Source organism: Gorilla gorilla, chromosome 5 (genome assembly GCF_029281585.2).
Source record: "Gorilla gorilla gorilla isolate KB3781 chromosome 5, NHGRI_mGorGor1-v2.1_pri, whole genome shotgun sequence".
NCBI classification, from domain to species: Eukaryota; Metazoa; Chordata; class Mammalia; order Primates; family Hominidae; genus Gorilla; species Gorilla gorilla.
In genome coordinates, this window is record NC_073229.2 from 174,991,018 (window position 1) to 175,005,442 (window position 14,425).

The window sequence follows — 14,425 nt, forward strand, 5'->3', positions numbered from 1 at the left end:
ATCTCGGCTCACCTCAACCTCTGCCTCCCGGGTTCAAGTGATTCTCCTGCCTCAGCCTCCCGAGTAGCTGGGATTACAAGCATGTGCCACCACGCTTGGCTAATTTTGTATTTTTAGTAGAGATGGGGTTTCTCCATGTTGGTCAGGCTGGTCTCGAACTCCCAACCTCAGGTGATCCACCCGCCTTGGCCTCCCAAAGTGCTGGGATTACAGGTGTAAGCCACCACGCCCAGCCCAAAGGACTCAAAAAAAAAAAAAAAAAGAATATAATTGGGCAGTTTCACAAAAACACATAAACTGGCAATAAAAATTTTAAATGGCCATCTATATTCATAATCAGAAAATCCATACATTTAAATGAAATAAATAGAAGGGAAAAAACTATGAACTTGGCCAAAACATATAGAAAAATAGTCACTCCAAAACTGTTGGTGGGAGTGTAAGTTTTTGCAACGCTTCAGGGGCAAAATTTGGTAATAGTCATTTGAGTTTAAAAATGTACATTTGCTCTTAACCCAACAGTTTCACCTGCACAGATGTACTTACCCACATGTAGACAGATTTATGTGCGAGTTTGTTCTTTGCAGTATTGGTAGCAGGACACTCTATAAAAATGCCCATGCCGTTGGAAATATACTTAAAGAAATTGTAATACATCCATACACACAATGGAATATTCTACAGCTGTCAAAAATGAAGCAGATCTCTACCTGTTCACAAGAGTGTCCACATATATTTAGCAGAATATACAAAGTTGCATATTGAATCCTTATTTTAAAAGTGAAACAGGCTGGGCGTGGTGGCTCACGCCTGTAATGCCAACACTTTGGGAGGCCAAGGAGGGTGGATCACCTGAGGTCAGGAGTTCGTGACCAACCTGGCCAACATGGCAAGATCCCATCTCTACTAAAAATACAAAAATTCACCAGGCGTGGTGGTTATGCCTGTAATCCCAGCTACTGGGGAGGCTGAGACACAAGAATCGCTTGAACCCGGGAGGCAGAGGCTGCAGTGAGCCGAGATTGTGCCACTGCACTCCAGCCTGGACGACAGAGCGAGACTCCATCTCAAAAAAAATAAAAAATAAATAAAAGCAAAACAGTTATGGTGGGGTGGGAGTAGTGCAGGAGCTGGAACGATAAACATTCAGCTATTAACTGTTGTTTCCTCAGAGGATGGGATCTGTGGAGAGGGAAGGACTTCATATGCTTCCGTAATCATCTTTAAAGGGGAGACACCCATAATTAGGCTAGCTCTAAGGGTGTCTTCTGTAAGGATGTGGCTATGTAAATCTCTCCCCACAATTCCACTGGCAACACCCCTTCTTTGCAAGAAGGCTGCATCTTTCAGTTAAAACCAATAAAATGTCAAAAAAATCAGCAGAAACAATATCATCTTTACATAATTGTCATGGCACGGGGCATGTGCAGTTTCTTTTTCAGGAAACAACACATTTTTGTTCGGAAGCTTTTGAAATATCTTGAACATGAATTAGTTAATGGCTGTCAGGGATTAAGGAAGACAACTAGTGCTCAGATGCATGTAAGGTTGTTTGATGTAGTGTGGGGGTATGCAGCTGGGAGAGCTGACAGGGATTTTCTGAAAATTAGATCTATAGGGCCCAGAAGTCACTTGGGCTTCAATTACTAGTAATAAGTTTCTAAGTTCTATAAAATATTAGTGCTTACTTATATAGGAGGTACATTTTCATTCTCAAACTTGAAAAAAAACTTTTATTTTTCAGAAACAGCACAAGACATCCAAAAGGTAAGCTCTATCTCATTTCTTACTTGGAAATGTTCACTTCAGGCACCTTTCATAGGTGTCCCTTCCCCATCTCTGTCATCCCCAACCCGTATTCCAAGTATCAACAGTTATTTTACATTTTGGAAATTTGGTATTTTACATTTTGAATTATTTACATTTGATTTAAGCAAAGACTCATCCTTATCAACTTCTTCCCTTTCCCCAGCCCACATCTGAGAACCATGGTGATTATTTATTCATCCTCTGCCCCATATCACACCTCAGAGGCTGTAACCTTACCTTAGGGTGTAATACCTGCCCGGTGCTCACGTGAGCCACCTCACATTGTCCTTTGCCTCCACCAGTGTAAGACCAATGCCCCTGCCTCCTGGATATAACTCCCTCCTCCAAGCGCGAGTCTTCATTCACAAGGGCGAGGGGCCCCCTTCTAAGAATATGGTTCTGCTGCTGACATAAGAGGTGATGACGTATGATTGAATGAGACTTTGTCATATCAAGTTTTGATTTTTCTTCCCCTGAGAAAAGCTTAGGAGTGGGAGAATAAGAATGGTATACTGTATTGGAAGATACTATATCCAGCTGTATTGCCTATGAAGAATAGGTGTTTTCTCCTGACCTGAGTGGTTTGTCCAGTGTGGCTACTGATCAGTTGGCTTAATTAACAATTCTTAGAGAACTGATCATGGCTCCTTGTTTAATGTTCTGTATCTAGAAGAATATGGCTGTGAAAACCTCTCCCTACAATCTCATTTCCACCATGGCTTAGCACAGAACTAAAGCGACCTTGTTGATAAACGTTATATCTTTCCATTAAAACCAAGAAAATGTCTAAAAATCAACGTAGTCTTTTTTTTTTTTTCCTTTTGAGACTGGATCTCGCTCTGTTGCCCAGGCTGGAGTGCAGTGGTGCAATCTCGGCTCACTGCAACCTCTGACTCCCGGGTTCAAGCAATTCTCCTGCCTCAGCCTCCCAAGTAGCCTGGTAGCTTGGACTACAGGCACCCGCCACTATGCCCAGCTGATTTTTGTATTTTTAGTAGAGACGGGGGTTTCACCAAGTTGGCAACGCCAGTCTGGAACTCCAGACCGCAGGTGACCCACCCGTCTCGGCCTCCCGAAGTGCTGGGATTACAGGCATGAACCACCGCACCCGGCTGAACATAATCTTACCTTTCAGTGATTGTCCTGGCTGAGGTGTGCGCATTTTTTTTTCAGGTAGTACATGCTTTTGTTTGGAAACGTGTGAAACTTATTAATTGGTTCATTGTCCTGAAATGTGGCATAAGGTTTTGGTTTCATAAGTGGGGTCACTGCAGAGGGCTCCCTGCTCTTCAAAGCAGCCATAGTAGCATTGTGGAGCCATGCCCTCTCAGTGCTAAAAGAAGGAATCTCCCCGTCAAAGAGTTCTAGAGATTCAGTCTCAGGAGCTGCTTGAAAACATTCTACAGCAGTGCTCAAGCCAGGTCCATATGGGCATAACCAAACCTTATGAAATCAAAAGGCAAGAAAGAAAACATCCATGCTTTTTTGTGATAAAATTCCATCTCCTAATAGGAATGTGCTGAAGGTGTATTAAATTCAAGGAGAGCAGATTTACTGATGATTAAAGAGTTTGTAACAGCCAGGTGTGGTGGCTCACACCTGTAATCCTAGCACTTTGGGAGGCCAAGGTTGGCAGATCACTTTGAGCTCAGGAATTCAAGATCAGCCTGGGCAACATGGCAAAACTCCCTCTCTACAAAAAAAAGTACAAAAATGAGCTGGGTGTGGTGGCTTGTGCCTGTGGTCCCAGCTACTTGGGAAGCTGAGGCTGGAGAATCACTTCGGCCAGGAAGCAGAAGTTGTAGTGAGCTGAGATAGTGCCACTGCACCCCAGCCTGGGCAACAGAGTGAGATTCTGTCTCATAAATAAATTAATAAGTAGTTTATAACAGGAACTATTCCTTAATAATAGCTTAATATTTCTCCCAGAATATATATTCTGAGGCTGCGTACATGTGTGTATGAGGTGGTTAAGCTCATGTATAAGCTGTGGATTAAGACATGGATTCAAATCCGTTTCTGCCATTTATAAACTGTGTGACTACAGGCAAATTGCTTAACCTTACCAGGACTTAGTTTCCTAATTTACAGAACTGTTAAAAAAGATTAAATGCAACATGTTCTTAAAAGTGCTTATTAATGGAATATTTGGCACAAAGCAAGTGTTCTATAAATGATAGCTAATATCGGCCCGGCACGGTGGCTCACGCCTGTAATCCCAGAACTTTGGGAGGCTGAGGTGGTTGGATCACCTGATGTCAGGAGTTTGAGACCAGCCTGGCCAACATGGTGAAACCCCTCTCTACTAAAAATACCAAAAAATCAGCTGGGCGTGGTGGTGGGCAGCTGTAATCCCCAGCCACTCAGGAGGGTGAGGCAGGAGAATTGCTTGAACCCAGGAGGTGGAAGTTACAGTGAGCTGAAATCGTGCCATTGCACTCCAGCCTGGGCAACAAGAGCAAAAAAGGCTGGGCGCGGTGGCTCACACCTGTAATCCCAGCACTTTGGGAGGTCGCAGCGGGCGGATTGCCTAAGCTTGGGAGTTCACGATCAGCCTGGCCAACACAGTGAAACCCCGTCTCTACTAAAATACAAAAAATTAGCTGGGCATAGCGGCATGCACCTGTAGTCCCAGCTACTTGGGAGGCTGAGGCAGGAGAATCACTTGAACCCGGGAGGTGGAGGTTGCAGTAAGCCGAGATTGTGCCACTGTACTTTAGCCTGGGCAACAGGGTGAGACTCTGTCTCAAAAAATAAAAACATGATAGCTAATATCATTGTTAAATAGCTCAAATGCTGAGAATGTGGAAGGACAGGAAAAAAGTTCATTCAGGCTGTGGCAAAACTGACGTATCGAAATTATTAGGTTGGTGCAAAAGTAATTGCAGTTTTTACCATGACTTTCAGTATTGTGACCAACATATGCTGATTCTTTCCTATTTTTTTTAAACATTTGTTTATTTATTTTGAGACAGGGTCTTGCTCTGTCACCCAGGCTGGAATGCAGTGGCACGATCTCAGCTTACTGTAGCCTCAACCTCCCAGGCTCAGGAATCCTCCCACCTCAGCCTCCCAAGTAACTGGACTACAGTCATGCACCACCACGCCCGGCTAACTCTCATTTTTTGTAGAGACAAGGTCTGACTATGTTGCTCAGGCTGGTCTTAAACTCCTTAACTCAAGTGATCCTCCCACCTTCACCTCCCAAAGTGCTGGGATTACAGGTGTGTATCACCGTGTCCAGCCTGATTCTCTCTCTTTCTTTCTTTCTGTTTCTTTCTTCCTTTCCTTTCCTTTCCCTTCCTTTCCTTCCTTTCCTTCCTTTATTTCCTTTCTTTCCTTTCTCTTTCTTTTCTTTCTTCTTTCTTTATTAAATTTTTTTGTAGAGACGGGGTGTCTCACCATGTTGCCCACGCTGGTCTCTAGCTTCTGGGCTCAAGTGATCTGCCTGCCTTGGCCTCCCAAAGTGCTGGGATTACAGACATGAGCCACCGTGCCCAGATGATTACTTCTTAATTTAAGAGTGTCTTCAGTTTTCCTAATGATTAATTTGATGTAAATTTACAGCTTCCAAAAAACTGCTTTCTTTTTTTTTTTTTTTTTTTTTTTTTGAGATAGAGTTTCGCTCTTGTTGCCCAGGCTGGAGTGCAGTGGCACAATCTCGGCTCACTGCAACCTCCGCCTCCTGGGTTCAAGCGATTCTCCTGCCTCAGCCTCCCAAGTAGCTGGGATTACAGGCATGCATCACCATGCCCAGCTAATTTTGTATTTATAGTAGAGACGGGTTTCTCCATGTTGGTCAGGCTGGTCTCAAACTCCCGACCTCAGGTGATTCTCCCGCCTCTGCCTTCCAAAGTGCTGGGATTACAGGCGTGAGCCACTGTGCCTGGCCAAAACTGCTTTTTTTCATTTCAAGTGTAATTACCTTAAAAAGATACTTCAGCGGCACAGCTGGCTTGAGCAACTGAACTGGAAACAAGATGCAGGACCCCAACGCAGACACTGAGTGGAATGACATCTTATGCAAAAAGGGTTTCTTACCCCACAAGGAAAGAATTGGAAGAATTGGAAGAGGAGGCAGAAGAGGAGCAGCGCATCCTCCAGCAGTCAGTGGTGAAAACATATGAAGATATGACTTTGGAAGAGCTGGAGGATCATGAAGACGAGTTTAATGAGGAGGATGAATGTGCTATTGAAATGTACTGACGGCAGAGACTGGCTGAGTGGAAAGCAACTAAACTGAAGAATAAATTTGGAGAAGTTTTGGAGATCTCAGGGAAGGATTATGTTCAAGAAGTTACCATAGCTGGCGAGGGCTTGTGGGTCATCTTGCACCTTTACAAACAAGGAATTCCCCTCTGTGCCCTGATAAATCAGCACCTCAGTGGACTTGCCAGGAAGTTTCCTGATGTCAAATTTATCAAAGCCATTTCAACAACCTGCATACCCAATTATCCTGATAGGAATCTGCCCACAATATTTGTTTACCTGGAAGGAGATATCAAGGCTCAGTTTATTGGTCCTCTGAGTGTTTGGCGGCATGAACCTGACAAGAGATGAGTTGGAATGGAAACTGTCTGAATCTGGAGCAATTACGACAGACCTGGAGGAAAACCCTAAGAAGCCGATTGAAGACGTGTTGCTGTCCTCAGTGTGGCGCTCTGTCCTCATGAAGAGGGACAGCGATTCCGAGGGTGACTGAGGCTACAGCTGCTATCACATGCCGAACTTTCTTGTGACAAATTGTCTGGATTTTTTAAAAAAGGAAAAAGCAAGAATGAATCCTTGTGGTTTTTAGTTTTGTATAAATTATGTTTCAAATCTTTACATTTTGGAAATAATCATTGCTGGAGATTCTGTTAAATATTTTGGAACTCTTTTTTTTAAATTATAGTATTTCCTCTAAAAAAAATTAAAACCAGCCATTTGTATGGCAAAAAAAAAAAAAAGATACTTCAATATTAACAGTTCAGGTTTCCTAATTTTCTAAAACCTATGGGAATTTTCTGGGATGGACGATCTTAGGAAGGATCACTTTTGGCTGTTGTGAGAAACACAAAATAATTTTATTACACTTTAAAAATGTTTTGTCATAATTTAACTAGTTAATATTAACCTTGTTTTACTTTATAAAAAGTAGTTACTGGGTGCCTGTATTTTTATAACATTATACCAGTGCAGTCTGAGTAAAGTGAAGAGAAAGATATTAAAGAATGTGAAAAACATATATGAACAAACATTAGGTATAAATATTGTGTGTGTATGTATGTGTGAAAAGAAATAAATGGCTAATTGAATTGCTTAAGTTTTAATAGAAAAATAACATTTAGGATGAAATTCCATTATTGTCTCTCTACTCCTCTCTTCCCTCTCTAATAGATATTCCAATTAACATATATCCCATTTTCATTGACATGTGATGAAAAGTTCTTGCTTATTTGACATTTCCAATAGGTTACTATAGTGTTTTATTAGAATATGTGTCCCTGGTACTAATTAGGTCTTAACCCTTTCAAGCCTTTGAAGTTAATCCTGTCTGCAGAATAGAATCAGAGGGTAATCTGCTCCTGTCTGCACCACCGAGCTCCATCCAGAAGGGTTCCAAGTTATAAAAGACCTCATTGTTTTCTTTGATTAGAAATCACTAATTTGGCTGGGTGCAGTGGCTCAGGCCTATAATTCTAGCACTTTGGGAGGCCGAGGTGGGCGGATCTCTTGAGGCCAGGAGTTTGTCTAAGACCAGCCTGGCCAACACAGCAAAACCCTGTCTCTACTAAAAATACAAAAATTAGCCAGGCGTGGTGGCAGGCACCTATAATCCCAGCTACTTCAGAGGCTGAAGCACGAGAATTGCTTGAACCCAGGAGGCAGAGGTTGCAGTGAGCCAAGATCATGCCAAGGGACCCAGGCTGCATTCCAGCCTGGGCGACAGAGTGAGATTCTGTGTCAAAAAAATAAAAATTAAAAAATTATTAATATTGTTCCTATTTTACTTCCTTATAGGCAACTAAATGTTAATTAAATGTATTTTGAAATAAGTAAAAATGTCATTAAATGAACAGAGGATTAAATTACATTCCTACAATAAAAACTCTTTGCCTAGAGTCTATAAACCAAGGTAATGCTGGCCATGTTCGTGGTGGGTCTGCAGATTTAAGAGAAATCCTTGGAGTGTGTGGTCGGGTCAGCAGAAGGGGCTTTTGGTATACTAGAAACCATGATAAAACTGCTAGGAGACAAGCACTGGCTCTAAAGCTCCTTAGAAAGTCTCAAATAGAACAGATAGCATGGCCCTTAACTTCTATATATATTAATTTATGCAATGAATATTTGCCAAGTGTACACCAGACTTATTTGAAGAATCTAAGAATTTTCTGTATTTAGCTTATATCATGCTTTGGGGCAAGGGGTTTGGGGTTAGACCTGGGTTCTAGCAGTAGTCTTACTACTGACTAGATAGAGCAAGTTACTGAACCTTTAGGAACCTAGATTTCCTTACTGTGAAATTGGTATGATCATACCTAATTCATAAAATGATTGTGAATATTAAGTTTGGAGAATGTCTGCACATTGCCCAGCCTAGTTTCTAAGTATATATTAGTTCCTGTCCTTCCCTTTTTGAAAATATCTGAAGTGCTTTTCAAGTCAGTTAAACACTCAGCCAGGTGCAGTGGTTCACACCTGTAGTGCCAGCTACTTGGGAGGCTGAGGTGGGAGGATTGCTTGAGCCCAGGAGTTTGAGATCAGCCTGGGTAAGACAGCAAGACCCTATCTCAGAAAAAAATAAAAGAATATTAAAGCCTAGTGGGGGAGGCAGTGTGTAAACACAGGAGAAATTCCTGAGTTATGTGTCTTCTCCATGGTGCTGTGATTCAGTTGATATGTTTCCATCTTCCTCAGGTTTCTAGAGAGGAAGGATCTCCCCAGCTGTCTTCAGCAAGGCCGTCTCCTGCCCAGAGAAATAGTCAGCCTAGCAGTTCTACCATGATTAGCGTGCTTCGAGCAGGTGGAGCTCTCAGAAACATCTGGACCGATCACCAGATCAGGCAAGCCTTGTTTCCCAGCCGACGGTCCCCGCAGGAGAATGAGGATGACGAAGATGATTATCAGATGTTCGTGCCGTCATTTTCCTCCTCAGATCTGAACTCTACCAGACTATGTGAAGATAGCACTTCTAGTCGCCCTTGCAGCTGGCATATGGGACAGATGGAGTCCACAGAGACCTCCAGCTCTGGTCACAGGATTGTCAGGCGGGCCAGCAGTGCTGGGGAGAGCAACACGTGCCCTCCTGAAATAGGAACTAGTGACAGAACTAGGGAACTGCAGAATGGCCCCAAAACAGAAGGGCAGGAGGAGATGACTCCCTTTGGGTCATCCATAGAGTTGACTATTGATGACATAGACCATGTCTATGATAACATCAGTTATGAGGACTTAAAACTAATGGTTGCTAAGCGGGAAGAAGCTGAATCCACTCCCTCTAAATCAGCCAGGGACTCCGTTCGCCCCAAGAGCACCCCAGAGTTAGCCTTCACAAAGAGGCAAGCTGGCCACAGTAAGGGCTCTCTTTACGCACAAACAGATGGCGCCCTCTCAGGTGGAGAGGCATCCAGCCAAAGCACGCATGAACTCCAAGCGGTTGAGGAGAACATCTATGACACCATAGGGCTCCCAGATCCTCCGTCGCTGGGTTTTAAGTGCAGCAGCCTAAAGCGTGCAAAGCGGAGCACCTTTTTGGGTCTGGAGGCCGACTTCGTGTGCTGTGACAGCCTGAGGCCATTTGTTTCCCAAGACAGCCTCCAGTTCAGTGAGGACGAAGCCCCTTACCATCAGGCCACTCCCGATCATGGTTATCTGAGTTTGCTGTACGACTCTCCCAGCGGTAACTTGTCTATGCCTCATAAGCCTGTATCTGATAAACTGTCCGAAGAAGTAGATGAAATCTGGAATGACCTGGAAAATTACATCAAGAAAAATGAAGACAAGGCCAGAGACCGTCTCCTGGCAGCGTTTCCTGTGAGCAAGGATGATGTGCCAGACAGGCTGCACGCAGAGAGCACCCCTGAGCTGAGCCGGGACGTGGGGCGCTCTGTGTCCACGCTGTCCCTGCCTGAGAGCCAGGCTCTCCTCGCGCCCGTGAAGAGCAGGGCTGGCAGAGCCAGCCGCGCCAACTGCCCCTTTGAGGAAGACCTGATTTCTAAAGAAGGCTCCTTTATGAGCCTTAACCGGCTTTCTCTGGCTAGTGAAATGCCCCTCATGGACAATCCCTACGACCTGACCAACAGTGGCCTGTCTCAAACAGACCCAGAAAACCCTGACCTGAGGATGGAGGCCACAGATAAGACAAAAAGTAGGGTGTTTATGATGGCTCGGCAGTACAGTCAGAAGATTAAGAAGGCGAATCAACTTTTAAAAGTGAAAAGTCCGGAGCTGGAGCAGCCGCCGGCCAGTCAGCATCAGAAATCCATGCACAAAGACCTGGCTGCCATCTTGGAAGAGAAGAAGCAAGGAGGGCCCGCCGTTGGTATGTGCACCCTGCCCTTCTTCCTTCTCCAAAGTAAGAGGGGAGAGCGGTTTTCAGATTTCAGATGTCCTTAAAACGGACACACCTGTGAGAACACTGACACTCAAGCTTTGTCATCTCAAAGTAAGACCACAGACAAAGCCATACTGGCCTTTCTCACATCACCTCCTATGAATTATGCACATTGTAGCATGATTTGGCCTCAGAGGGTGGTGGTGCGCATGTAACATCGTAACTGCAGAGATAATATTTTAAGAAAGAGTTTTCTCTAAGGTAATCTAAAGTATGAAAAAAGCAATCAGTTTTAACCTGTGATATCTCCAACTTTTCCAGTATATCAGTAATTTTTTAGGAGGAGGAGGAGTGTGTATAGTCTTCTAAGGTTTGGAAGCATATAGAATAACATTGTTTCTGGCTTCAGGATCTCAACAAAAATGCCAACTCGTGCTAACAAAAAGAGGGGTTTTTTTGCATACTTTTTTTTTTTTTTTGAGACAGGATCTCACTGTCACCCGGGCTGGAGTACAATGACACAATCACAGCTCACTGTGGCCTCAGCCTCCCCAGGCTCAAGCAATCCTCCCACCTCAGCCTCCTGAGGTGGGACCAGAGGCACTAACCACCATGCCCAGCTACTTTTTACATTTTTTGTAGAGAAGGGGTTTCACCATGTTGCCCAGGCTGGTCTCGACTCCTGGGCTCAAGCAATCCTCTTGCCTCAGCCTCCCAAAGGGCTGGGATTACAGGTGTGAGCCACCACGCCAGCCATTGTACTTTCCTTGGTTGCTCGCACTATAAATCAATGGTTTTCTCACATATCTCCATTACTACTCAATTTTTTTTTTTTTTTTTGAGATAGGGTCTGGCTCTGTCACCCAGGCAGGAGTGCAGTAGCATGAACATGGCTTACTGCAGCCTCTGCCTCCTGGGCTCAGGTGATCCTCCCACCTCAGCCTCTCTAGTAGCTGGGACTACAGGTGTGTACCACCACGCCGCGCTAATTTTTTTGTGTGTGTGGTTTTTTTGTAGAGATGGGATTTTTTCATGTTGCCCAGGCTGCTCTCAAACTCCTGGGCTCAAGTGACTCTCCCGCCTTGGCCTCCCAAAGTGCTAGGATTACAGGCGTGAGCCGCCACACCTAGCCTACTGCTCAATTTTTTAAAATAGCTGCTGTAATGCATTTAACACTATCTCATTTAGTATTTTCATATATGCTTCTGAGTTTAAGGCTTTAGTTAGACTCGTTTGTGGAGCACAACCAAACCAGAATCTTAGGTATGATATTGTAGGATCAGGACTATGGGAATGAGATGCTCATGGTTAGACTTTTTTGAGGGCCAAAATTTAACACTGATCTCTGGGGAAGAGCCTAGCTGTGTAATAAAGCCCCTGATTGTCATAGAAAGAAAAGTCCAAAGGTAGTGGCTCTTGCCTGAGGAGCTTTTACCTCCAGGCAGAGAGAGATTTCTGGCTATAGGCTCAGGAATATGCATTTCAAATAGTATGCCCTTTTCATCATATTTTAAGAAATCCTGCCCCAGATTTTCTAACAAAGGACCACCTTAGTATCAAATGAGAGGAGTCTATTCTACAATTAAAAGTGAAAGCTGGGTGATGGCTTAGTATTAGGACAGGCTCTGATCATTAGCTTCATTATCAGCACACTGGGACAGGTTGATGCCACTAACTATTAAATGCTGTCTTTGGGACTGACTTACTGACATCCATGGAAACTGAAGAATAGGAAGGGCATATCCAAATCTTAAATGAATCCACAAGTTACATAACAAGAATCTGTAGGGAACTTTTTTTTTTAAGTGTGAGAGTATTTAAGAATTGTCTAAAGTTTTAATCTTCAGTACAATTTCTTAACAGATAGGGAAACAAAGTGCTGGAATTGATGCCTGAAGGATTTCACAGACTCTGAGTTCTTCTTTTTAATCAAATGAAGGTTTTGTATGCATGTGAGACTAGAATGCATGTATTTTTCTCCTTGCCGTGATGCGCTATGAGTAATTCAAGTCCCTATTCTGATGCTAGCATTGCTAAGCTGGTTTGCTGTTACAGGGAAAGTGACTGAGTTCCCGCTGCAGGAGGACAATTTTGGTGGGGTAGGGGAATATATATGGCCTTAGAAACAGTTGTATATTGGCAATTGCAAGCACTGACTAAGTCTGGGTTGGGGCTCCTCAGCATAAGAGGAAATGTAATGCTGAAGTTTTTGATGATGATGGGTTATGCCCACAGACTACCACTGAAAAAGTAGTAATTCCCTGGGCCAGGTTGTTTTGAATATGGACCATCTGTTAAAATACAAAGCTCCAATCTTGATAGAAGCATGTCCTTTGATACCGAATCATTAGGGCCTACGACTACCTCAAATAGTCTTCTTTTTTACCCACCTTTTAAGTATTAAATGATTTCACATTGGGGTTTTCTTTTCACTTTTGGTTGGCTCTCCTTTTTGTTTTGCCTGCTGGTGTTGTCTTGGGATGCCCCAGGATCTTTTCTCAGCTTTGCGTCTGGGTCCTTTCTTGACATGGTGGGCTCCTGTCGACGTTCTCCCCAGCAAGGAGGAGGAAATCGCTCCCGAGTCATCTTCTGGGAGTGCTGTCTTCCCCGCCATCTGGCAGGGGCACGTCCCTAGGACCTGACGAGTTATATCCACACCTCGTCCAGCTGGGTGATGGAGACCACTTCCTGTGCCCACTAGGCTTTCCGTCAGTTGACATGATGACTCCTTTTCTCTTTCTTGTTTATCTGGGCACAGGACGTCGTAATCGAATGGACCGATTCTCCAGACTTCTCCGTGTGGGCCTTGCCGCTTTGCCAGGAGCTTGCTCTCGGTGCTGTGCGGAAGGAGGAGCACCTTATTCACCTGCCGAAACTCTCGAGCATCTTTATTGAACTCTCTAGCCGGGGTCTCCAGGCCCCGGGTCAGATTTCTGCCTATAAATCACCCAACCAGGTCCAGTTGCTCCCACATCTTAGAGCCTGTCATAGCATGCTGGCCATCTTGTTCCATCAGACCTCCCTCCTGATAGTCTCTGAGAGCAAGGAGGCCTTTGGGTTTCTGGGTTTTTTGGTGATGTTTCACATGGGAGAAAACCCCATACAGGCTTGAGAAATTTTCCTCCTTGTGTAGAGTAGGGAAGGCACAATTTTATGCTTTTGTCTGCATCTCGAGCAACATCAGAAACATTGATTTTAATCCTCTGTCTGGAGGATTAAAATGTTGTTTGATATTTCCCTTGGCAAACATTATTCTAAATTTTTGTCTGAGATCATAAGAACTCCAATTTTCAAATCTCAAAAAAGGCAATAAACCAGAGACATTCTTGCGATTGTCATGTAGTCATAATGTATATATTCTATACAACTGTTAATACTAGAACTAAGGATATGGGGGAGCCTCAACTCAGCTGACTAATACTAAGCTTTTTAGGCCAGAGATGTCATCTCAGGCTGGCTGTTCCCTGTACATCTGGCTAATAGAATCTGTTTAATTACAGCTGGAGCTCTGGAAGCTTGTCTCTTGTTCACATAGATGTCACACAAGCTATAGACTCTCTTAGAAGGTCAAGCTGAAACAAACAAAAAACCCCTTAGATCAGCAGGTGCAGTGACTCACACCTGTATGGCCAGGCACAGTGACTCACACCTGTATTGCCTACTAGTGAGATACCTTTTATTCCAAATTGATAAATGGTCAACTCTATCATCCAAAGATAAACTGTTCCCATTATGAGTTATCTATAGGAAGCATTTTAGCTGTCTTCTTGCTTCCACTTTTTCTGCTTATGACCTGATTTCCAGGCCACCTTTCCACTTCCAGTGGTATGGTCTCAGGAAAGTGCATCCCTTTTTAAAAGTAGGCTTAAAATAAAAGGAGTCTGGGTGCAGTGGCTCACATCTATAATCACAGCACTTTGGGAGGCTGAGGCGGGCAGATCACTTGAGGTCAGGAGTTCAAGACCAGCCTGGTCAACATGGTGAAATCTTGTCTCTACTAAAAATACAAAGAATTAGCCAAGCGTGGTGGCGGGCACCTGTAATCCCAGCTACTCTGGAGGCTGAGGCAGCAGAATCGCT

At 43.9% G+C, this 14,425-nt stretch overlaps 1 protein-coding gene, 1 long non-coding RNA gene and 1 pseudogene across 6 annotated transcripts in view; 2 read left to right on the top strand and 1 right to left on the bottom strand.

The window, feature by feature from the left end:
* The window catches only part of PLEKHG1 (pleckstrin homology and RhoGEF domain containing G1), a 243,742-nt gene that overhangs the window by 221,954 nt on the left and 7,363 nt on the right, over positions 1 to 14,425 (top strand). For all 4 annotated transcript variants that reach the window (XM_019030088.4, XM_031012454.2, XM_055390848.1 and 1 more), the window contains 2 exons: positions 1,745 to 1,767; positions 8,710 to 10,333. In XM_019030088.4, the coding sequence (XP_018885633.2) occupies positions 1,745 to 1,767; positions 8,710 to 10,333 (1,647 nt within the window). The remainder of the gene's footprint in view (positions 1 to 1,744; positions 1,768 to 8,709; positions 10,334 to 14,425) is intronic.
* The window catches only part of LOC134758783 (uncharacterized), a 73,230-nt gene that overhangs the window by 36,541 nt on the left and 22,264 nt on the right, over positions 1 to 14,425 (bottom strand). The window lies entirely within an intron of this gene.
* On the top strand, positions 5,517 to 6,673 carry LOC101135650 (phosducin-like protein 3; annotated as a pseudogene).